The sequence below is a fragment of the Phytophthora sojae genome (genome assembly GCF_000149755.1).
Source record: "Phytophthora sojae unplaced genomic scaffold PHYSOscaffold_1, whole genome shotgun sequence".
NCBI classification, from domain to species: domain Eukaryota; phylum Oomycota; class Peronosporomycetes; order Peronosporales; family Peronosporaceae; genus Phytophthora; species Phytophthora sojae.
Window position 1 is genome coordinate 4,114,983 of NW_009258115.1, and position 23,808 is coordinate 4,138,790.

Genomic DNA, 23,808 nt, shown 5'->3' on the forward strand with positions numbered 1-23,808 from the left:
ACACTTTTTTCTGATGCGCTGGACGAGTGCTTCGTCGATCTCGACGACTCAACATCATCGACTTGGGCCTGCTTGATGACCGAAGGGCAACGAGAAAACGTGCCCACTTACAAGAGCCCCGGCTCGAGCAGTTCTCTTGAGGATAGTCGCCACCCGACCGGTCATCACCAGAACAGCTTCCCACCGCCAACCACGCTGGACAAAGAGGCGATCAGAAGGAAGCGTAACCGAGAGAGCATGGCTCGTGCCCGGAAGAAAATGAAGGAGAAAGAAATCGCTCTAGATTGTCAACGACTTCGGCAAAAAATTCGGACGCTGCAGCGCCAGATCAATTCTCCCAGAGTTTCCTCTCTGACGAAAACAACGCCATGGAAAGTGGCGGCCGAGTACTGTCGACTGTTCCGCAACGGGCTGACATCTTTCCTGGCGGCACCAGAACCATACAATACCTCTGCAGCGCTGTTCCAGTATGACTGCGGGGCGTTCCAAGACTTTCTGACGGTCGTTATGGCCCCGGACGTTCTTGGCGAGAGAGGACGCGGCGTCCAGCTGCTGATCGACGACTGGAAGTGGGTCTCGTTCAACCTGCCTGACATGAAGATCGAGCTTGTGCGTCTCGAAGAAGGACTCGGGAACTCACTGATCGCAGCGACCAAGAACAAGTTCACCATAACCGAAAATATGCTTCGACGCGCCTTCCCGCCTCTGTGCGACGGCTCCCTCGCAACGCTGGGAGCAAAGCTCATCGGCCAGCAGTTTGAGATGCGAGGCGCCGTCACATTCGAGTGGGACGACAAGAGTGACCGAATTATCAGCTTGAAGTACACGGGAGATATGATCATACCGTTGCTGAAGCTTCTCGGTGATTTGGAAGCCGTCAGTCGAGTGTTCGACAAGGCCTTCCTCACACCGGAATGCAAGCTGGCGGGGAAAGCTTCCAAGTGCCGCTTTAAGGGTCCTACTACATGAAGGCCAATTAGCAGAAGAGTTGCGGTAGCTCGAAACAAATACAGAAAGTAGGCCAAAGGTACATAATATGTATCCAATTGATGTCAATACATATCGCAATGCTAACAGGTCTTACAGTACAGCAGGAAAGCTTACAGCTTTAACTGATCGCGACTGTGCTTTCAGGAGTGACCCGGGCGTTATCAAACACGCGCGAGACTTCTTCCAGACTGCCTAGCAGCTCCAACAGCGGCGTCAGCAGGTCCGCCTTGTGCTGCACTCGGACGATGCGTCGAGTGCTGTCGTCCCACTCGAACTCAATCGCACCGCGCATCGCTATCTGCTGCCCCAGCATCTTCCCAGCAAGCCGCGCTTGTTCTTGTCCCTCAGCGTCCACCAAGTGCGGGAACGCGTTGCGCAGCGTATTTCCCGTGATGGTCAGTCTCCCCAGTGTCCTTCCGACCATGAATCCGTCCGCGGTCGTCTCCAAGCAGGTGAGCTGAATATCTATGTCCGGGTGATACCGCGACACAAAGCTCCAGTTGTCCATCAGAGCGTCCGCACCGTATCCAGATTCACTCACAACACTCGACGTCATCGTCGATAGCAGGAAATGACGCTGCGTCTCCATCGGAGGCCTCAGCACCGTCGTGGCCGAAGTCTCGGGGACTTTCACTCCGTAGCGGAACATGCGGAAGTACTCGGCCGCCACGTTCCAGATCGTCGTGTTGAACATGACACCGACCGAGAGCACTTCTCTCTGCAGCCTGAGCTCCTGGAGCTCCTCGCTCAGCCGCTGGATGCTGCTCTCCAGGTCCAGCAGCTTCTGGCGCTGCTTCATCTTGTGTCGCGCCTGGTGCATGCGGTTGCGCTGGCGGCGCAGCTCCAGGTCATTGGCAGCCTTTTGGTTCTGTTGGACGGAGGGAATTAACTGTCCACTCGAGACTTCCGATGAAACCGTCAAATGGACCCTCAGACCGGTACTTGGCAGCAGAGACTGAGTGCTTTGCAGCGAGAGGAGCGCGCCGGCGCTGGCGTCGGCATCGCGAGAGGAATACGGGGCTTGAGCGCGCAGCGGTACGCTGCCGATCACGGCGTCGCTTAGCTGCTGGCGGTTCGGCGGGTAGAGCGCGCTGCGGTCCATGGCGCGGCGTTTGTCGGGAATGCGATTGGTTATCACGCCCGCAAACTGACGACCATGAAACATCAGGAAGCTAAACTATAAATTGCGCATAGAAGATAAGATAAACTTCAGTTCTAGGCGCAACTTTATCCTAACGAACACTGGTCCAAGTGTGTTGAAGCGTCTACATTTGTAGGTTTTTATATCTAAATCGTACTTTTGCAATTTGTGGGCTAACGCAATCTTACATTAGGGATAGCCAGAGCTAACGCGATCAGACATTAGCCGCTCTGAGCTAACGCGATCGATGATGCGAGATCGTCGTGGGTGGCCGTGGTAGCTCATGTAATAGAGAACAGTATGTATGGGTGGTCGACAAATTCAGCCTGCGTTGCGCTTTAATTTAATTGAGGTCATTCTTCAATTTTCGCAGTCCCACAACCACTTCTTCTCCTTCAACCCACCTGCGATGAACACCAGCGCGCTCTACCCTCCTAACTGTCGGTCATTGAGCGATCAAGTCATCAGTCACGTCGTCCAACGCGTCGAGTTTCCCGACCGATACAGACACGTCCCAGCGAAGGAGGGGATGTATTCACCGACAATGGTTCCGTAGTTGTTGCCCCTCGTCAACTCCAGAGTTCTCCTATCGAACGGCCTGACAAAGATGCGTCGAACTCACTGAGCGCGCGTTGCTACGTCGGCACCAGCAGAGCCGTCAGAACATGGCACGATACCGGAAGGAGATGTTGGGTCGAGTCACGGGCCTCGAAGATACCATCCAAGAGCTGCGAGAAGAAACGTACAGGCTCGAGTTGCAGCGGCAGCTCCTGGACTTCGGAATCTCTACGACGAGAACATCCTGGAACGTTGTGTCGGAGTATTTCCGCCTCTTCCGCTATGCCCTCAAGGAGCCGGTGGTGCCACAAGGCTCCTGCAGTGGCATGGAGGAGCTGCGCCCGCAGCACTTGCAAGTCCATCGAGCGTTTCTGACGTCGACTATGACTCCAAACCGCATCACTTCCTCAGGACTCGGCGTTGAGGCTCAGCTGGGAGACTACCGGCGTATTTCCCGCTACTTCCCAGACCTGGACGTCCAACTGGTTAACTTGGAGAACAAGTTCGGAGACACGATTATCGCGGCCACCAACGTCAAGGCCACGATTACTGAGGGCACGCTTCGACTGGCGTTCCCACATTTGGTAAACGACAATCAATCGTAGGCTACGCTGGGTACCAAGCTACTGGGGAAGCAGATTGATACTCGTGGCTCCGTGCGCTTCATCTGGGACGACGAAACTTGCCGCGTGGCAAGCCTACACTGCAATATCGACCTATTAACGCCAGTATTGGAGTTGGTAGGATCCATGGACGGCGTTGCTCGAGTGTTTGAACACTCCCTTATCAAGCCGGACGGCAGTTTGACACCTGAGAGTGATCTTCGCGCCTGCTAATAAGAGTACCGGAGGTATTAATTCACATTTGAATTTTCGTAAGTTCTGTAATACACTTTTGAGTCGATCGAGTTTTCTTTTCATACTACATGTACTATCTGAGTTGTTTCACATGGGATACGCTGCCGAAGAAGCGAATTTAAGCTGCTGTAGATACTTCACTGGTTCGCAGAGACACAACAGTGGAGGCATCTCGTTCCACGTTCCACGCCTATTTTAATAAAATTAAAATGTTTAACTTACCACACCCTCACCTTAGCAACAGCGCCCCAGACCCGGAACCCGGAGACGTGCCACCAAGTTCGAATGCAACTCATCGGGCAACTTCGCCGCATACGAGCACGTCGGTGAAGCGACATTATAGTACTTCGTCCTCGATTATAATACTTTACCGTCCTCGAATACTCGTACTCTGCAGTACTGCTAGTTACTGGATGGTGAAAACACCCCACACGTGCACCATCAAGAATGGATCGAGCAATGAACAGCAGCGCGCTCTACCCGCCCAACATGCAGCGCTTGAGCGGCACGGTCATCGGCTCTGTCGTTCTCCGAGCCAAGCCAGCGTCCTACCTTACTGAAGCCCCTGCCCCGAAACCTCCTCTTACGTCGGATACCTACGACAAGGTGCGGAGCAACTCGACAGTACTGACGGCTCCTGCAGTCCAGGCCGCCCGTGTGCAAGGAGAGCGTACACTTCTGCCGACACTACGCTTCAGACGTTCACAGTGGTGGCTGCTCCTAGTAGTCGGGTGCGCAGGGCACATCATGAATCAGACACAAGCTTAGACCAACTCTGTTCCGCTTTGGGTCGGTTCGCTCCACGCAGTGAGGCCACGACCTCGACGAAGACTGAGGAGGCGAACACCCGCACGACTTGACACGCACTTGGTAGATATTAGACTGAGCTCCTACTCCTACTGCTACACATGCACGTTGGGCAGCGTCTCCAGAGCTCCCAACCACTCGTTGCACTTCAACTCCTGTCCCCTGCTGTCCTTCTCCCAGGACCTTGTCTCTCCTTCCTTCGGCTTCTTCCAGGGCAGTGTCCGCACCGTCGCTCCTGCGACGCCCCCTCCAGTGCGCCAACGCACCACCGTGTGCGCTAACGGCTGCAACCGAAGCCGATTCATAACACGCCCCCTCCGGCGCACCACGCCGGAACCTCTCACTCCACGCCCGCCTTGACCTCGTTGACGTCCTTGACCTTGTCCTTGGCGTCCACGTCCGCGTCCATGGCTAAGCCTGGACATTCGCTGAAGCGATGGCCAGTCTGGTGGCAATTGAAGCAAGCCCCCTGCTTCCAATTCGCCGCTCGAGTCGCCCCTTGCGCTCCTTGCTGGTTACCACCACCACCACCACTCGATCCTTGGCCGTATGCACCAAGCAAACGGTCCTTCTTGTTGTAACTCTCCATGCGGAGAATCTGGTCCCTCGCCTTCTCCGGCGAGTCCATCTTCTTCGACCCACTCTCCATCATGCCCTTGAGGCGGTCGAATCGTTCGTCCTTCGGCAATGACTGCACCAGCGTCTGCGTGAAGACGGCCCTCGCACGCCCGCATTCAGCGCCTCCAACTGCACCTTGATCGTGAACAACTTGTCCACGTGCTGGCCGACGTCTTCACCCGCCTTGCACTTCGCCGTCTGCAAGCGGTTGAACAGAATGATCTCCTGGTTGGCCCGCGTGGCCGCATTCGTCTTGCCCTCGTAGATGTCCTCGAGATACTTCCACATCTCGGTGCCGGTCTTGTTCAACATCACCTGCTGCCCCAACTCCATGGACAGCGATGCCATGATGATCGACTTGATCTTCACTTGAACTCTGTCAAACTCCGCCTGGTCCTTCGCGTCCGCGAGCGTCTTCTTGCCCGTCGCGAAGTCCAGCACGTCCTTCTCCTCGAACGCAATCATCATCATGCCCTTGTAGTATGCCCGTGCCAACCCACCGGTCGCCCGTGCTTGTTGATCTCCACCTTGTCCGACATGATCACGCCCTGAGCCACGCCTTGGCCCCTCCCCAACAGCACTCGGTCACCAGCCAGCGGCTGATCGGACAGTGAGTCGAGGTTGCACTCGGTCACCAACTACGAGCTGATCGGAAAGTGCTTCTTCTCCGCTCGGTCACCAACCAACGGCTGATCGGACGGCGGCTCGTTCTCCGCTTGGTCACCAACCACCGGCTGATCGGACAGCGGCAATACGCGCTCGGTCACCAGCTCCCGCTGATCGGACAGCACGCTACCCCACTCGGTCACTAGCTACGAGCTGATCGGACAGTGGTCGGAGTCGTTAATCCACGCGCAGGCTCGTTCGGCCACTTGCTGACCTTGGGCTCTATAACCCTGTTCCGCTTTGGGTCGGTTCGCTCCACGCAGTGAGGCCACGACCTCGACGAAGACTGAGGAGGCGAACACCCGCACGACTTGACACGCACTTGGTAGATATTAGACTGAGCTCCTACTCCTACTGCTACACATGCATGTTGGGCAGCGTCTCCAGAGCTCCCAACCACTCGTTGCACTTCAACTCCTGTCCCCTGCTGTCCTTCTCCCAGGACCTTGTCTCTCCTTCCTTCGGCGTCTTCCAGGGCAGTGTCCGCACCGTCGCTCCTGCGACGCCCCCTCCAGTGCGCCAACGCACCACCGTGTGCGCTAACGGCTGCAACCGGAGCCGATTCATAACAAACTCCACTCCACGAGTGCTCACGGCGGTGACGCGAGTCCACGGCAACTGCTCCGCGAATGCCGCTGGATGACCCAGATCCGATACCGAAAGAAGCTTCGCGAGAATGGATCACGGCTTGAGAAGGACGTTCGGTTGTTGCGTGAAGAAGTGCAGAAGCTGGAGGTGCAGCACCTCAATGTTTCTCCGCGTATCGTGGATGACAACACGGTGATGAACGTGACAGCCGAGTGGTTCCGTCTGTTCCGATTCGGATTGAACGCGTACGTGCCACAAGCAGAGCGCTACAACGTGTCATGCTCGCCGGGTCCGCACGAATCGATTGTGCAGCGAGAGTTTCTGCTTTATACTATTGCTGAGGACGTGCTCGTTCAATCTGGACGTGGAGTTGAAGCCTTACTGCAAGAGTGGAGAATGATCTCTATTCTGCACGAGGAGATTTATCTGCGGCTCGTGAGGCTCGAGTTCGGCCCCGACCACACCATCGTCGCTACCACTGTGGATCGAGTCTGCATCGATGAAGCTACGCTGAGATACACCTTCCCGCATCTACGAGAACAATGCAGAGGCCAAGCGGCTGAGTGCAAAGTTAATGGGCCAAGAATTCGCGATGTACGGTTCGATTAGCCTGCAGTGGGACGAGAAAACGGGTCGGGTGACAAGCTTCCACCACACAGCTGATATGCTGACTCCGATGCTGAAGATTTTGGGAAACCTAGATGAAGTGTCGCTACTGTTCAGCAATGCCTCTATCACACCCGACTGCGGTCTCGTAGGAGCACACTGACGCGCTTCACAAGACGTAAAGTATAGAGCCGTGATGAAAGCGCCAGTGCCTGTTATTTTTTCTTCCCACGGACATTGTAGCGTGGCTTAATAAACCGAAATAAAACCAAGACCAACTCGTTTTCAACAGCCCGGAAGGAGCCTAATCCTTTTCTTTTGGGTCTCGTGTTGCTGGGGGGTATCTCTAGATGGAGTTCTACTACCCTGTAAGAAGCAGTTCGTAATTGGGGGTTTCCTTCTACCGCAATGTTGCAGTCTGCGGTGACAAGAGCGCCATGAAAAAGCAGTGATACATCATGCAAGCTGCCCAAAATTCTCATAATGGGTTTTATCATGTCAGCCTTGTAGAGGAAGCTTGTGACTCGCCCGTCATTAGCGTCCCACCTGAGATTAACCGCGCCGAACATTGTAAATTCCTGACCCAATAACCTGGAAATCAGGCACTTCGGTCCACTGTCGCTGCTGCTGAGTAGATGAGGGAACGCATTGCGTATCGAAGTTCCACTGATCTGAACGCGATCTTTTGTGGTAGCAACCATCACCTGATCAGAGGAAGATTTTTAAACAGGTCTTATGCAAGTCTGGTCTTTTTTGGTCCGTAGGACCAAAACAGGACCGAAATAAAATTTGCCTCCAAATGGGACCTAAAAAAGATCCTAACAAAACATGGTTTAAAAAAACTCTATAACTGTATAGGTAAACGGAAATTAGATGTATTATGTATTGGAGGGGAAAATGCATAAAAAGCAAACCGTGTCAGGGCCTTCAACCTGCTGTCAACCGTTAATTGTCAGTCATGCTGCGGGTAACCCGGCTTGTACGTCGCTCGACTCTAGCTGCCCGGGCCGTCCGACTTGGTCTATCCACTTGGGCTTCCTGGGAACGCATCGATGCTAGACCTCGATGATCACCCCTGCCACCACGAGTTGAAGTTGCCCTGCCACCTCGAGTTGAAGCTGTACGACCACCGCGAGTTGAAGGTGTACGACCACCGCGAGTTGAAGCAGCACGACCAGCGCGACTGGTTCGTGAGTTCGACGACCTACTGGCTTCACGACGCGCAGCGCTAACACGCGATGTCAAGTCGACCGCAACTGGCAACTCGATCTCCCCGTGAGCTGGGGCAACAGCTCTGCGATTAGAGATATCGCCAAGCAGTTGCACGTACCGCCGCGATAATGTGTCGATTGTCGATACGAAAGCGGGGATGCTTGGGTGTGGCGCAGCGATGCCTGCGTTGAGTTCCCGGTTGAACCGCTCCATGGGGTTGTTGGTTCGGCTTACCACTCCCAAATCCATGCCATAAACATTCCACACATCGACTGGAAAAATGTTGATTCATGTGCGACGAAAGTACTTCCAGAAACGATCCCACCCAACCGCCGAGTACTCAATCTCTTCGGTACGACAGCGAGACATAATCAACTCGGAGACATAGTTGATTCCGTGGGGATCGACATGAGCAGGTACGATCACGGTTAGCATGTCCAACACGCCGACTTCCATCGCAATCGAGATCTCCTGGGGTCGGATACGCAACTTCATCATGCGTCGTCGGGTCGCTTGCTTGAAGTGAAACAAGCATCCGATGACCCTGGCGTGCGGGAACTGGTCGGTCACTGAATCGATCAGCGCTGCCTCGAAGTCGCAGACGACACTCCCAGGTTGAAGGCGACTACCGTGCAGTCATTCATGAACCGCATCAACTTTTGGTATAATTGATGGGTTTTGCCAGTCGTAAGAGCGTAAACGCAAGGCACGAACACACCACTTGCTGCGTCGCTCACCATCAACACCACACACTGGTAGAACGACCTCGGGCGCACCGGAAAGTTCCGTCGACGAACATCTGCGAGCCCGAATACCGAAGTAACTCCAGCAGTATCGCTGTCGTCATCACTGCTGAAACAGGATTCTCGATCCCCATAAACAGGAGAGAGATAGCCAGCATCGCTGTCAGCATTACTGTCGCTCGCCGACGCTCCTCCACGATCCGAATTGAAGCCAAATTCCCACTCCTGGTCGAATTCACCGTCGCTGCGGCGGCTTGAAGAGGTCGGAGTTGATGCGGTGGTGGTTGGCATCACGACTTGACGCAGAGCAGGGGCTGCAGGGTGGAGGCGGCGAAGGCGAAGAGCTGGTGGGTTGTCAGAAAAAATCCGAATGAACCCAAATTCACACCGTTAGAGCAAAGCCCGACAGCAGCAAAAGTTTTTGTTACCAGTCTAAACCTACGTAACTACTGGTATGTTTGGAAACCCCCGTTCAATCGCATAATGTTACTAATAGATCGAATTGGTTCAGCCAATAAGAGTCCGTCAGTATTCGAACTTGTGTATTCTTAGCAGCACAATCCCACGTAACGGAATTTGGAACTCCCTGTTCAATCGCATAGTGCTTGAGAATGTTCAGAAATCCAGCCTATGGGAAGCCTTCACTATAGAAAGTTTTCCGTTTTTGTCTTTTCAGTGTCGATATACAACTTCCCAACCCTGGACAATCTCATGATGTTGGGAATACATAGTCTAAAGCTTTGAAATAGACAATAAGGCTGAGTTTTGATGGAATAGTTCCACCATGCAATAATATTAAAAATCTTGGGATGTTCTAAGGGTAGCACCCTGTTACATAGACCACCTCTGTAAGCCTAAACTTGGAATGGCCCAAACTACGATTTAGATCGAGATTTTGAGATCCAGTCTTCAGTCCAGTACACTTAGTACTCTCAGCAAACTAACGGTGATTTGAATATAACAAACATTGGATGAAGGGGCCAGCTCTGATCAAATGGCGACTACTGCTTTACCGGGCGCCGCTAAAGGGGTGGCTAGCCCCTCCATTTGTCGTCGTTGCCTTTACATAACCTTTTTCAACCGCCTATTCAAACGATAGTAATAGCTTCGTAGACTTAAAGGTCCTTGATACTAAACGTACGAGGAAGATAAAGTGATCTAGAAATTATCCTATATTGACCAATTCTACCTTTAGTACACCGTTTCCATTGTTGTTATGCAATATTCGTCTACCACACGGACATTTCAGACATGTTGTGAACCAAATTATAATCCCCAGCAGTACTCTAAGTCAACTAGCCCCAAAATACTAAGCTATATCATCTACTACTACTACTAAATATCACGATAATATATATCAAAGTGAAGAGGGTCTAAAATTAGCGTAGTGATACCATTTGGGTCTCGGCAACCAAACGAGACCACCGGGGAAATCTTATTTCCCGTTCGGTCTCGTTTAGATGTCGTAGGACCAAAACAGGACCAGACCAGCATAAGACCTGTTTAAAACCTTACCTGATCAGAGATATACTCGAGTCTAAGAACTTGCAGGTCGATGTCCTCATGGTAGAGTGATATCAATCCAGAAGCGTCCCCACTCCATAACCCATTCTGCAAATTACGTCCGTAGCCACCACAAACCTCATGAAGTTGTTCTGTACCAATACTTCTTGTGGCTGTTTGGACCTTTCAAGCCGTTCCTGAAAATACGAAAAAACTCGGCCGCCACTGCACATTCGAAATCGTCGACGTCACCGAGACATTGTGAGCCACAATCTGCTACTGCACCTTCAGACTCTCGACCTCGTTTTCGATACCGTCCTCGAGGTCGGACAAGCGTTTGCGCTTCTTCATTATGTGCCGCGATTGGTAAAGCTGGCAGCGTTGGCGTCGTTTCTCTTCGGTGGCAGCTTCGTTTGCTGGTGCGCCCATCTCGGTTGCTATAGTGGCAATTACGTTGTGGCCCGGATCCGTAGCTTCTGAAGCTGACCTATCGCGCGTTTGTTCTTCCAAAGGTGTACCGCTAGCGTTGTTCAAAACAACCTTGACCTCAAGACATTGGCTGGATGTTGGATGAAGTCGAGGAGAATTCACGTCGCTGTAGTGTCGCCACCACCTCCGGGAATAGCTAGTGGACAAAATGCTGCCAAGGGGAGGTAGAGGGAGGGAGCATTCACTTCACGACCACTGGAACAACGCTTCAGTGAGCTGAAATTCAGGATAGGAGAGTCTCGGGGGTCGTTGGTGACTTCTAAAGTGGCAAAAAGCGCCCACAAACGGTAGTTAAAAGCAACTGAACGATTCTGGTGCACGCCAGATTTTCGTATTGTCCCTTCGATCTAAGGTTGTGGGAAAACATTCAAGCCACGATAAACGACTTCCGTTCGTGTAAAGGTGAAGGAGAATCTCCGAAGTTCCGTTTCGCCCTGTTGTAGCCATTTCATGTACAGTCGATCCCCTCAGTATGCTACTTCAATATCCCGTTGAATCTGAACACAGATAGCAGGAAGACTATAAGCAAATTTGCGCTATTATAGTAAATTTCCTTCTACACCTTTTCAACTTCAAAACTGCAAATTGAAAGTTCAAAACAGCAAAAGGTAATATCAAAACAACAATACTCTATAAATGCATATTACAAACTGTATGATATCTATCATCGTATACGATTATAGAGTACAATTTGCCTATTGGCTAGCTGTGCTGCGTGCCAACCAATGAGCGTGTATAAAAGTACGAAGCTAGTCTGGTCTCTGCTCGTGCAGTTTTGAACTTACCTTTTGCAGAATTGAACTTGGAATTTGCGGTTTGAAGTTGAAAAGGTGTAAATCGCTCTATCGACTCACACTGTTACAGAGGCATTCGACTGTATAGTGTAAGTGTAGGCATCGTATCACCATTTCGGGGACGAATGCCGCCGAAGCTGTTCGAACAAAAACAACAAGCTGAAACACCGAGGGAGCTCTTCATGCGCCACCCAGCGCTTCGGACACCCTATTAAACTTGGACGTCACCCACACATTACGTCTTTCTTAGCTCCGTAGTTAGAACGTTGGTTGCTTATCGAGAAGTCACTACTACCCTGCAACAAGGATAACTTTACTATCGTTTGTATTGCTCAAAACAACAAGCCGCTGACCTGGAAGTTTGTTGCAAACAGTGCATCGAAAATGTGAATGGTGATGGTCCATCAATATCCATTACCCATAACCATAATGGAGGGAATCGTGTCTCAAGGGACCTACCCTAAGGCCATACAAAAACCAAGTATAATGACCCGCTGAGACCTTGAATGCTAAGCTGCTTGCAGCTCAACGCCAACGCCAAGACTGCTCTGTTGCTCTCGTCCTATCCGATATTGCTATCATTTCCGGTTTCGCGTTCCACACCTCAAGGCACCCTCTCCGACCTCGCTTCATCTGGGATGAGCGTCACCTCCTGGAACAGCGCGTGTTGGAACCATGGTGCGGCCAGTGACGAGCAACAACCTTGTCCCCGTGTGATGCTCGTTGCTTGGTTGTAGATAGCTGTTCAAGAGAGGGCTACCGTGGGAAGAAGGCGCTTAGCAGTAGGTCTACTCGAGGATTGAAGTGGGCGAGAGCATGTGACGCCCTCTGACTTGTGCAGATAGTCGTGGGGGCCAGGACCTCTGAGTCAGAGACGTGTGTGTAGGCTTCGATTGTACTTACGCCGCCGACAGCGAGGCTTTGCGCGTCCAAGTCGCTCAGCATGGAAAAGTACGAAGCGCGAGTATAGACCTGTTGATGATAGCCTGCGTTACTGTAAAGTCTGTAGCTAGGGAAACTACCATAGGCCTATGGACCCTATCCGAAAGATATTGATGGCACCTGTTCCCTTCGCTTTCCCTGATTATTTTCGAAGCACTGGTTGCAAACCTGCATCTCCCTCATCGGCGTCCTTGGGACGATAACTTATTGGAAATCACGTCAGTAAGAAGGATGGTATCGAGCAATTCTTAGGTGCCGGTGGCATGCTTAACAGTGTCATCTTTCGCATGGTCCTGCTTGCTAATCGCCAAGATAATTCATAGACTAAAATTGAGGTGAAATTACATGATACTGATTTCGCGCAAGCAATTTAGTTGTGGCTGTGAATTCCTGCCTTGCCCAAACGCAATGGATATTAACCCCTTGGTTCCCGACGTCGTAAGTTACGACTTTGCCGAATCTCAATGTGGTATAATACGACATAGCTCGATTAACAATAGCATTTGGCTCGAAACGAGATTGCAATACTTTAATCAAGACTATTTTCGTCGGCAAAAGTATAAGCAAGAGAGGTAAAACTCAGAATTGCACAAAAACACGGATATAGAGCTGTCATCAGAGATGGGTTGTGCATAAGCCGGGGCTGGCTAATGGGGCATTTTGTACAGAGAAAGACGAGCATCCCCTTTTAAGGTTTGCGCGAGTACCCACTTTCAAGCAAACACAACAGCGACCTTGAAGGGGAGAGTACGGCGTATGCGGCTGTCAAGAGCTCCCACGAGCTCGTAGAATAGCTTTTAAACGCCCGTACACACAATAAACAAGTAAATGATAAAAACCATGGATGGAATGGCGTCTAAATAACTCTCCAAGGGCTGTTGCTGCTATTTCCTCGAGTTTAGGTGCCGAATATACAAAGTAAGTATAACCGGAAGTAGACTATGTCTGCCGAGACTTCTAACACGAAGAAATATCTATTTGCAGCCTTATAACAACTGTACGGTGTAGCTGGTTTTGGCAGCGACAATGTTGCAGCGTATTTCGCGCCACGTAAATGCCGGATTGAAACAAGGGCATGGAGTAGTGCGTAAATAACCTTGATCGTACAATGACCTCTCCCAATAACTAAACTAAGATGACGAGAGTATCCTACTACTAACCAACTTAAGCACGACGTATACTTCGGTATCGCCGGGAACGACGGAGGTCTGGCTCGTACGCGTGTCATCAACTAGTCAATCCGACCATAACGCCATATTTGTGCGTATAGAGATCCTCTTCGGCTGCTTTGACAGTCTCCGTGTATGAGGCGATTTCTATAGTACGCGAAGCCCGAGTGCCGCTACCGGTGCGGCCACCCTCGAGAGCAGCATCAATATACCTGCTGCGAACTAGAATAACCGTGGTAGGCTTAAACTTTTTCTAGGAACGGTAAAACGAAGCAATTTCGGTATTGCTTCAGTGTTCCGGATTGAGAAAAGCCGGCGGTGTAGGCCGTTGCCTCGGCAACAACACTATAGAAATGGGCGAGTTGTTGGGCAGATATCGTAAAGCTGACAAACAAAGCGAAGAAGTGAAGCTGCTGCTACGGTTATAGAGCTGCTTTAGCACTGACATACAAAGTAAGTCAGCACTCCAAGTACCCCTTTGTTGGTTGCAGCGATTACCCATTTTTCTTGAAGGGGATACGGTTCCCCATTACCTGACCTGTGCATAAGTGAGAGGGAAAATGTTTTGATTGGCTATATATTGATGATTTGGTGATTACAACCTCGCAGTCATCTATCAACACCGCGAAAGATGGATGTTTTGTGTAGTTCACCAATCCTATTGATCCACCATCTGGGATTAGTATGCACTCGATCTACGTTCAATGTCGTAAGTTCCGGCGTACTTCACGTCGTTTTCGACTCTTATGTCGTAAGTTCCCCCCATAGATCTCTACAATCTTATATGTCTGATGGGGCTTCTCTTGTTACGGACAGGGCGCGCCAATACAAACTCGTAGTTACTTTTTTCGTCGTAAGTTACGACATACAGTACCGTAGATTACGTGTTTCGGTGCCTAAATCCCGGGAACCAAGGGGTTAACAATGCCGAAGATAGTTTGACGCAAGAAATAAAGAGTTGGGGGGACATACATGAATTGTTCTGCTCTATCAGACAAGCGGCGTGTAGAGATCTTGCTTGACGCTACAGCACTAGGTACATCAACTCGACCGAGCCTCTTTCGCTGGAACTCGCTGTTGACGCTTACGACTTATTACACGCAGCCAGTCTTGCCGACGTGGAACTTGCCCGCGGCCGAGTCCTCGCAGCCGCATTCACTCGTGTTGGGGTCCTTGATGCAACCCGTGCCGTCGCCCGACTCAGTGCCATTGACACTCACACTAAAAACACGACACAAAGTATAAGTACGATGTCGCTCAGCTGTGCTCGACAACAGACCATACAATCACTTACTCTCCCAGAAGAACGTCCAGCAGTCGTCGTCTTCGATCAGGTCGCTGCTCACCTCGCACGTGTAGGCGGCGCAGTCTCCGTACGGGTAGCCGTGGTTGCCGTCGTACTGGTGGTCCTGCTTGAAGACGGCGTACGTCTGCTTCTCGTGGGTGTTGTGCGAGCACTCGACGGCCTGGATGGCGGTAGACACCTTGGTCGCCTCGCAGTTGTGCAGCTTCGGGCACATGCCCTTCGCGTTGGACACGCACGGGTCCAGCGTCGCAGACACGAGGGGGGGCGGCGAGGAGGACCAGGGCGATGGAGCAGCGCATTTTGATTGAAAACTTGCGGCTTGGTGGCAAATGGATAAGTGATAAGTCGGAAACGCAGCGAGACCACCAGCCCCTAGGCAGATAAGTACACATGCATGGTATGGTAGTATAATTTCATAACTATACATATTAGTAGTAGTATGTATAGTACAGTACGCGTCGGCTATTCGTCATCTGTACATCTTGCTTGTGGTCGTCATGAGCTCGACTCGACGATGTTAGCCCGTACCATGCCAGCTTTCCAGCTGCTCTCTGTCCTCTCTTGGGCGATTGGTGTCCGAGATAGTGAATGCACTGCGTCCTTTGGCTGTTCGTGCTTGTTTCCGCTGTTCATGTGAACGGAAGCGAGTCTAACTGAGTCCATCTGGCACTCGTGATCGTGGTCGTGGTGGCACGCCCTCAGCGTATTGCATGCTCAGTAGTTTCATTGCGCTAAATTGGTATGCATTTACTTTTAACGAGTTCATGAAGGAATGCAAGAACTTCATACACATACATACCATGGTACCAGACTCAGACCTATTAGTAATGCAGAATGCCGTTGACCAACTTAATGAGAGCACGAATGTGATAATACATGTATGGTGCTGCTTCACCTTCACTATTGCACGGCCGCTAAGTTATCTGCACGGCGGAATCGAGATGTTGTAGAGTTGACACGAATTGGTCCGGCTCACCGAACAAAGAGACATGGAGGGCGTTCACCACTTTCATTGAACACCGTTCAAGAAACTGGTCTCAAATGGTGTTGCCCTGTGGCAACACTCCTCGAGTCTGACCCAGCCACCATAGGTTTCCCCGCTACAACGATCAACTACCACCCAGCTGGGAAAATACGACAGATTCGTGCTCGTTTCATGTCTGCAGGGCCCGGAAAATGAAAAAATATTGTACAGAAAATATAAGAAATAAGGATTCCACAGCCAACACAACTAGTAGTCTGATCTACAACATGCTTTCTACAGCAGTCAGAACAGTCCGAGAACCACAATTTCCAGCTCAACTCAGGTGATGATCCAAGGGCCGAACCATGCGGTGTCGTTCAACTGACCGCGGAGTCTTCAAATGAATTAATTCGTACATGTGCGAAACCACCCTGATTAAGTCAGTCGCAGCAGTAGCGACGCTACTCAATTCGACAGCAGGAAAACTACCCGCCGGCAATTTCGAGTTCACCAACATACTACATAGGCGTAAGAATGGTTAAGCGGTCAATGCGTTTGGACCGCCAGCTCAGCATGGCCATCGGATAGGACGAACATTAGTCAAAGGCTATAACAAATTTAGGACTATATACTATAGTGTAGTGAAACAAAAGAGCATCTCCAGCGGTAGTGCAAATTGCAAAAGTGATAAGGCAAAGTACATGTCAATTAGCAACATAAACAGGACGAGCACGCTTGATTTTTTTTTATACACTATATCTGGGTTTACACGGTATAGATCGGGGACAGAGACGATGAGGAGTATACATTCAGAATTGGCGAATTCGCAGTCCTTTGTGCTCAAATTAGAGCTCGAAAATGTCTTTTTTTTATAATTGGGTGGGAAAAGGGTTGCCTCTTTTCTTCTGAATTTGAAGTCCATGATTGGTCAATGCGAGCAAACATGTGGGATTTGAAGGGATTTGCCTGCGAGTTTTCAAAAACCGTGGCTCTTTTTTAAGGTTTATCTTGAAAATTGTAGCGAAATGTACCTTCCGGTCGGTCAACTTCTTTGACTACCTGTAGCGCCAAAACGACTGCGAATTAGCCAAATCTGACCGCATTTTTGAGTTCTACGCGTAAAAATACCCCTAGAACATGTCTTTCTTTTGTTGATTGGATTTGTGTATGGACGTTGTTCCAATGTTAATGACGAGTACAATACCTCTTCTTCTGAACCCCTATCACTTCCCCGTTGGGGATGATTTTTTTGCACTTGTGCAAATATCGTGCAATTGCTTGCGTTTTGCACTACCGTTGGAGATGCTCTCATTATTGTGCTTTACTTTATTTATTGTGCCTTTCCGTCATTTTACCGAGTCCTACGTAGGATTTTGGAAGTCAATTAATCTGAGGTTGAGGATCATTAAATATGATATTCAATTTCGGACGAGTCCGATGAGCGGTCTCTGTTCAATGGACTCCGGTTGGAGTCGAAGCCAAGCAAGCTTCATTTTGGCAAGTAATTGGTGTCGGAGCCCACGAAGATGTAGGGCGAAGACTAGAGTGTTTAATGCCATGAATGTATCACCCACATCGTGTCTTCTAGGTTTATTCTGTGTTTGACATGCACCACAGGTTGCATGAAAGTCGTGCCACAAGACTTGGCAGAAGTCATCCGTAAGACTTCAGACCCCGAATGCCGTGACAATGGGCGACATTCGGGCTTTTGGCTGTTTGTAGGACCTGCGCAATTGCTTCCATCAGAATAGCAAATCTTGGTCCTAATTCCCTACGAGGGACCTGCTAATCTGCTCCGATAACCTAGCCCCATCTTAGTAGGTAGCTGTTTTACACGTCCGCTTTGCCAAAACAACTAAAAGCACAATATGTCTAAACGAAGCTAACTCATTAGGGGAGGGGGGATCCTGTTGCTGTGATTTGTGTGTTGTGTGTGTTTGTGTGTGCCTTTCTTTCTCCTTATTTTTTTCTACTCCTACTTGCTAGTTTTCCGTTCGTTAGTGACAGGTCACAAATCTGCGTGCTTGGTCCTTCATTGGTGGCGATGGCTGAGTTGGTTTGGCTTTGACCCCTGATGTCGTGTAGAGCTAGTGTAAGGTGAAGGGGAAGCCAATAGAGAGATCAGCGCAGGGGCAAAAAATACGTGCGTCAGCGGGATTTGAACTCGCACCAACGCGCGGATTCGGAGTTAACGCGCCACCGTTAACCCCAGGGCCGTCAGCAGCCCCAACCCGTTGTTTTATAATCTAACTCAATCTGAATTGGTTGTTTTATCATAATTCAACGATAAGTATTCATTTCGAGGCTATCGCTTATCATTTAGAGCCCTCCGTTGCGTTGGACTTGGATTGCCGTTGGACTTAGATTGCCGTTGGACTGGCGCATTTGCCAACCCACGCTTTCTTGCGCAAGAAAGAGCGAGGCGCTCTCTAAGTATGTGGGCTTCACGGCTTGACTTGAGTCGTGGCGTGAAGAAGATGTGTAGGAAAACGGACGCTAGAACTTGATGTCAGGAAGGCAGCAAATTGAATTGTGTAATTGAGTACATCAGTGTAAATCTGAGAGAAAGCTACTCGAAACGGAACGGGCCCAGAGACTTGATGAACAAATCCACCCCGTTCTCGTTGGTCGGGACCTAGGCGACCTATATCTTGCCTCTCGTCACCCGACCAACCGAGCGTGCTTGGCCATCTACGGCGACGTCTGGCTGTTGTCGTTGTTTCTTACCACCGCAATGGTACTCTGGTTGTTGCAGGACAGCGTACCGATTAGCGGTTCGCTGTCGATCAACTCCTTCAGCAACCGATACGTCCACATGACGCACTTCGTGCACTGTTCCGCACCAATCAGCTCCGAGTCACAGGTGTTCGTTGTCACAGAACGCTGGCGCCAAAGAAGAACCCACCCAATCGCATCACGTAGCCACTAACCGAGCGGCTAGTATCAGGACAACGTGCGTGTCAGCATCCGCAAATGCTCCCAACTTTACCCCCCCCCATCGCCAATCCCAGGCCTCGAATTCTTGGTCGCAACTACGTAGCGAGCAGCACGCTTTGCCTGCTGTAGTTGTGAGTGGTGTATACTCCAGAATAGCGTCCTAACGTGCGAACAACATTGACCATGTCCGGCCCTAGTGTAGGCCACGAAATACTGCAGGGAGCCGACGATCTCTCTGTACGGCAAAGCAGGATCGTTGATTTTGTCTTCGTTCTTCTCAATCGGTTCCGTGGGCTCGTTGTGAATCTGTGACGAGCCGACCGCCGTGCAAACGCTAGGCCCAACTTCTCTGTCAAGCGTTCAATGTAAGCGGTTTGCGAGAGACAGGTCATCGAGCACGGCAAGTATTTCACATCCATTCTAAGGAAGTTGTGCACTCGGCCCACGTCCATCCGCTTGAACTTCGTGGCCAGCTTTGAGATCACCACGGTGATGCCCTGCATGTTGAGCGCCAGTAACGGATCGTCTATGTAGACAGCCAAGTAGATGGCACCGGCCTGCCCTTGTTCCAATCGATGTCCAGGTCGTATGTACACTGCGTGAAGCCAATGTATGTCCGGTACTTGTGCAGCATCTCGTTCCAGACGGGACGCCTGCTTCAAGCCGTAGAGACCTTTCGTCAGCTTGCACACTCGTCCACACCCGTCGTCGTAGCTGAGGCGAGGCGGGTGAACGCCTTTTGCCGCCCAGGTGTACAGTGGCCCGAAAAGGTTCTAGACTTGTCCCTCGAAACAACCCTGGACGAGCACTAGGTGTCGTCCCGGGTGGCGTGTGATTCTTGTGGAATCCCTTTTGGTGTCGTTTGTCTTCGAACGTGAGACTTGCGTTGCGTGAGTTGCGGGAAACAGGATAATATCGTTAGGACGAGGAAGCAGATCCAATGCACACTTCAGAATGCAGCTTCCACAGCCTGGATCCGGAGAGATAACCTTAACAATACAGAGTTATACACAAATATACAATACACACAACCGTCACTTATTCTTTGGTTGGCCCTTGGACGGTGGGCCCTACACACCAGCCAACAAAGAGGGTAGATCCAGGACACTGGCAAGTCCAAGACCCTCAATCAATCGCGCACCACCCTCAATAAAGAGGGAAAAAGCCGAATCAATACAAAACACAGTCCTTCCTATCACTCAGTCGCCTATCAACAAATCACTAGGTGGTGACTACTTCAACCGCCCTAGGAGTAGCTTAATATGAAATGGCAGTGGTGTACAGTACAAACACCCCAACTAGAATATGAAATAAAGTTTATCAACCCTGGCCGTGCGACAACTCAGGTACTCGCCTTAACTTGATCTGATACCACACACGACCCTTACGCTGTTAGCTGAGTGCCCTGACTGCAGGGGGAGAACCAAAGACACAAGGCTCCTTTGAGTCTGAACCAGCTCTAAATAGCCTGGCCCCCAACCGAAGACACTTGCGCTGTAGCAGGAAAAACGAACTCTTTTTGGTCTTATCTTGGTAGGCTATCACTAATCGTACCCCACGACCACGTTGGCATCCTCGGGTGTGATTTCACCCTGAATCCGTGCCACGTCAGACGGTTGACCAGTCTGGCGACTGTTCTGCGCCCCTTCGCCGAGTCGAATCACTTCACATCATTTCGGCCGAAATCCACAATCCAATCGTCACACACCAATCAGCCTTTGCTGGCGTGCACGCTAATGTCAGCGATCCCGATGAGCGAGCTCGCGACCTCGGGTACGACACCGACGCCTCCAGCGCGCCCTCCGGCTGGCGCTCCTGCTGCTGCAGGGGCCGCACCAGGCGCGAACGCGGGCGGCGACCAGAGCGACATAGACATGGAGCGTGCTGACGGCAACCTGGTCCGCGAGGTGGTGGACCCAGCTGACGAGGAGCTCGGCGACCAGGACAAAGAGGAGGAAGAAGAAGAGGAGGAGGAGGACATGGAGAGGGACTGCGGCGCCTCTAAAGCTCCCGCCGGCGCGACGAACCCGGATTCAGGGCGACATACAGTAGATTCGGGTGAAGACGCACGGGTCAGCTCTGGACCGAACAACCCGAGTCGTCATGACATTCCGGAGGCAGCCGTACACTTGCTCTCTCTGAATGACGTGTTAGAGAGCAGGTGTCATGCCTGCCTCTCATCGCTGTCCGGCCCTGATCCAGAATGTAGTGCCTTCTCGGTTCGTGGCTCCACCGAAGCGCATCCCGGGCGGGCACACTTTCATTGTCGGCGTTCCGGCTACGACAGACGCCGTTGTTCAGCATTCGCACATCCAGGATGGTTACGGAGGGACCGAGGCTCTGATCCAGTTTCTGGGCCTGTCCGAACAGGACTTGCTCGACTTGGACCTGCTGCTCGGGCCTAACAACGACGTCCGCTCCAAGATCTTACGACCTTGGAATCAGGATCCTCCAAAGTTGAGTCAGCTGGAAAACATCCAGTCCTCGATGGAATAGCGCCGAGAGCTAGCGTCCGTCATCCGGCACTTCGATCCGGAGCACTTGGCCGAGAAAACATTCCACACCATGTCGTTCCTGCGCGTCGTTCTGAGTGAGCTTCGTAAGGCCAAGCCGCAACTCCAATCCAAAGGCCAGGACGTCGAGTCTATCCAGGCTGTTCGGGCGGAATTGAATCAGGTCAAGCGAGAGAATTGGGGCCTGCACGACCATTTCAAGGCTGAATCGGACAGAATCAGGAAAGAGATTGCGTCAGCCAAAAAACTACAGCCCAATCCGACTTCGAGCGCCTCGCCACTGAACACCTGGCGCAGGAACAGGCTTCTGCACCCAAGATCGAGGAGCTTGAACACAAACTTGGCCTGGCTGAAGCTGAGAACCGGGAACTACGAGAACGCCTGCGCAAGAAAACTTTCCGGGCCGACGACTTGATGACCTTCCTAAATCAGAGCCGGAACGAGGTTCGCAACAACTGGCCCCTCTGCTCCAGCTGTTCGAGTGCGGCAAATTACCCACACCGTCATGGCAGACCTGGGTCCAAGTTGATGCAGTCGACAAGCCAAGCAGAAGGATTCATCCGTATCCAGGTCCAGCTCCAGCAGATAGTGAGGATGACAATGAATACGATGGCACGGATGGTGATCAGATGGACGAGATTCAGGACGACAATGGTGGCCTGAGCTTGGATCAAGAAGATAAGACTGAAGATAACCCGTCGTCTCCGCCTCGCTCTAGAACGGCTCCGCTCTCGCCCGGAGTTCAGGGGTCGCCAGCTAAGCCGCCAGCTAAGTGCCAGTGGCGCCCATCCAGGATGGTCGAGACCAATTCAGGCCCCCGCTCACCGACACGTCCTCTTTTGCTCACAGTCGAGGAAGGCCGAGCAATGATCCCTGAGTTTGTTGCTTGGGAACAGGTCCGGACGGATGTTCAGCTGGTGATTCTGACTGGGGTTGGCTACAAGGGGGCCTATGGAATGGATCCGGGAAGACCGTGTCGCGCACACTCTGTTTCACCGTCCGCAGCTCCTGGACATGCTGGCCCTCATGATGTACTGGGTCGTTCTTGATGCCACATATTGGGCCAGGTATGTCCCTGAATCCTACTTTCGGATGGCCGAGTTAATCTACCAGCACGCCCTGAAAACGGGTTGGGCTTTGGATGAGTGGCCTCCACTAGATGGTATCCAGCAGTCGGAAGTGATCGAGGTTCTGGGTGAGGACGATGAAGAGGAAGATACTCACAGCAGTGATGAATCATACTCCGAGCGTAAGAAGGACAAGAAGTCTTCCAAGCGCAAGCGTCGTCACAAGTCAAAGTCCAAGCACACCACCTCCAAGCCGAGCAGGGCTGGCCATCCTGAATCCGGTTCGGGAACAGAGTCAGACGACGGTGGTCGGTCACTGTCGCCGGCACAGAGAAGCGCACTCGGTCCAGCAGCGTGGAACGGTCGGAGTCGGACAAGTCGATTGAGGGTACTCCCAAGGGATCCAAGTTTAACCCAAGTCTTCTCCCCGAATCGGGCCACCCCACACCAGACGGCCACCCCACACCAGACGGCACTTGCTGCCAAGGCGTACAAGGAGCTGACTCCGGAGGAGATCGGCATCATCGAAGAACCAGGCCGGGGTATCTTGGCCTGGCGCATCTTCGGGGTTGCAGCGCAATTCACTCCACGGACAGCCTTGGTTCTTTCTCAGACCCCTGGATTTCCTGATTACTTTCCCCAAAAGTCTGAATCGTGCATTCTCCAAGACCGTTGGGACGAGGCCGAATACAGGAAAGGTTATCGACGACGAACCCTGACTAGATATGTTTCAAGGCCGAATCAAGGTCCTGTACTTCCACATTCGGGAGGATCTGGATGAGTCTGTCCTGAAAAAGCTGGATGAGGTCGTCAAATTCATGGAGAAGTGGGATCGGGAGATCTGGGAGATTTTGCACTGGATCACGATAAAGACCAGGGGCAAGACAAATGCCGAGACCAAGGCCCTGACTAAGTCCAAAAAGCTGAACGACGGTCGAGTCAAGCGTCGTAACAAGGCCGCTCAGAAGTTTCAGAAACTCAAGAAACGCTTGATCTCGGAAGGCTTCCCTGAAACCCTGTTCGAAGAACCCGGAGTCTGGCAGTATCCGAACCAGATTTGCCTCATGGATCCTGGAACCACGAAAGAGAACGGGCATTCGTATTCGTAGGTCGAGCAGATTCAGATGGCGGAAGCAGATGAACCAGCGCGCCGACAGTGGGGTCAGGGTTATACCGAAGAAGAGCGCCTGAAGCATGTGTCCCCAAGAGTCAAGAAGAATCTGTTGCAACCAGAGCTATGTGTCGGCAACTGGGTGTCCGCGAAGTACCAAACGTAAGGTCGCCCAAGCTTGGCTGGGCCACCGTGTCCTGAATCTTCGTCACTTTCACATTTTCTCC

The 23,808-nt window shown here is 51.5% G+C and overlaps 11 protein-coding genes across 11 annotated transcripts; 5 read left to right on the forward strand and 6 right to left on the reverse strand.

Annotated features, from left to right (window-relative positions):
- Nucleotides 1-237: 237 nt before the first annotated feature.
- On the forward strand, nucleotides 238-969 carry PHYSODRAFT_475942 (hypothetical protein; the record flags this gene model as incomplete). Its single annotated transcript, XM_009516647.1, has 1 exon — nucleotides 238-969. The coding sequence occupies one exon, from the start codon at nucleotides 238-240 to the stop codon at nucleotides 967-969; it is 732 nt and encodes a 243-aa protein (XP_009514942.1).
- A 139-nt stretch (nucleotides 970-1,108) lies between these two features.
- PHYSODRAFT_468057 (hypothetical protein) lies at nucleotides 1,109-1,810 on the reverse strand (the record flags this gene model as incomplete). The annotated part of the gene is made up of 1 exon (XM_009516648.1): nucleotides 1,109-1,810. One exon carries the CDS (start codon nucleotides 1,808-1,810, stop codon nucleotides 1,109-1,111), a length of 702 nt encoding a protein of 233 aa, XP_009514943.1.
- Nucleotides 1,811-2,742: 932 nt separating this feature from the next.
- PHYSODRAFT_467078 (hypothetical protein) lies at nucleotides 2,743-3,525 on the forward strand (the record flags this gene model as incomplete). Its single annotated transcript, XM_009516649.1, has 2 exons — nucleotides 2,743-3,273; nucleotides 3,295-3,525. Coding segments are annotated over 2 exons (762 nt in total), but the record flags the coding sequence as incomplete, so codon positions are not given.
- Nucleotides 3,526-4,005: 480 nt separating this feature from the next.
- On the forward strand, nucleotides 4,006-4,314 carry PHYSODRAFT_321432 (hypothetical protein; the record flags this gene model as incomplete). The annotated part of the gene is made up of 1 exon (XM_009516650.1): nucleotides 4,006-4,314. The coding sequence occupies one exon, from the start codon at nucleotides 4,006-4,008 to the stop codon at nucleotides 4,312-4,314; it is 309 nt and encodes a 102-aa protein (XP_009514945.1).
- A 379-nt stretch (nucleotides 4,315-4,693) lies between these two features.
- PHYSODRAFT_293443 (hypothetical protein) lies at nucleotides 4,694-5,510 on the reverse strand (the record flags this gene model as incomplete). The annotated part of the gene is made up of 3 exons (XM_009516651.1): nucleotides 4,694-5,044; nucleotides 5,080-5,445; nucleotides 5,472-5,510. The coding sequence occupies 3 exons, from the start codon at nucleotides 5,508-5,510 to the stop codon at nucleotides 4,694-4,696; spliced, it is 756 nt and encodes a 251-aa protein (XP_009514946.1).
- A 766-nt stretch (nucleotides 5,511-6,276) lies between these two features.
- On the forward strand, nucleotides 6,277-8,063 carry PHYSODRAFT_321434 (hypothetical protein; the record flags this gene model as incomplete). Its single annotated transcript, XM_009516652.1, has 3 exons — nucleotides 6,277-6,714; nucleotides 6,764-6,974; nucleotides 7,891-8,063. 3 exons carry the CDS (start codon nucleotides 6,277-6,279, stop codon nucleotides 8,061-8,063), a joined length of 822 nt encoding a protein of 273 aa, XP_009514947.1.
- A 10-nt stretch (nucleotides 8,064-8,073) lies between these two features.
- On the reverse strand, nucleotides 8,074-8,322 carry PHYSODRAFT_402590 (hypothetical protein; the record flags this gene model as incomplete). The annotated part of the gene is made up of 1 exon (XM_009516653.1): nucleotides 8,074-8,322. A coding segment is annotated over one exon (249 nt), but the record flags the coding sequence as incomplete, so codon positions are not given.
- Nucleotides 8,323-8,331: 9 nt separating this feature from the next.
- PHYSODRAFT_321435 (hypothetical protein) lies at nucleotides 8,332-9,077 on the reverse strand (the record flags this gene model as incomplete). The annotated part of the gene is made up of 2 exons (XM_009516654.1): nucleotides 8,332-8,668; nucleotides 8,758-9,077. 2 exons carry the CDS (start codon nucleotides 9,075-9,077, stop codon nucleotides 8,332-8,334), a joined length of 657 nt encoding a protein of 218 aa, XP_009514949.1.
- A 5,700-nt stretch (nucleotides 9,078-14,777) lies between these two features.
- On the reverse strand, nucleotides 14,778-15,288 carry PHYSODRAFT_308801 (hypothetical protein; the record flags this gene model as incomplete). The annotated part of the gene is given in 3 exon segments (XM_009516655.1): nucleotides 14,778-14,939; nucleotides 15,030-15,206; nucleotides 15,226-15,288. The coding sequence occupies 3 exon segments, from the start codon at nucleotides 15,286-15,288 to the stop codon at nucleotides 14,778-14,780; spliced, it is 402 nt and encodes a 133-aa protein (XP_009514950.1).
- A 3,697-nt stretch (nucleotides 15,289-18,985) lies between these two features.
- Nucleotides 18,986-19,282, reverse strand: PHYSODRAFT_470722 (hypothetical protein; the record flags this gene model as incomplete). The annotated part of the gene is made up of 1 exon (XM_009516656.1): nucleotides 18,986-19,282. One exon carries the CDS (start codon nucleotides 19,280-19,282, stop codon nucleotides 18,986-18,988), a length of 297 nt encoding a protein of 98 aa, XP_009514951.1.
- Nucleotides 19,283-20,641: 1,359 nt separating this feature from the next.
- Nucleotides 20,642-23,747, forward strand: PHYSODRAFT_321437 (hypothetical protein; the record flags this gene model as incomplete). The annotated part of the gene is made up of 10 exons (XM_009516657.1): nucleotides 20,642-21,013; nucleotides 21,093-21,302; nucleotides 21,387-21,566; nucleotides 21,701-21,847; nucleotides 21,916-22,335; nucleotides 22,409-22,751; nucleotides 22,802-22,858; nucleotides 22,890-23,012; nucleotides 23,206-23,504; nucleotides 23,580-23,747. 10 exons carry the CDS (start codon nucleotides 20,642-20,644, stop codon nucleotides 23,745-23,747), a joined length of 2,319 nt encoding a protein of 772 aa, XP_009514952.1.
- Nucleotides 23,748-23,808: the final 61 nt, after the last annotated feature.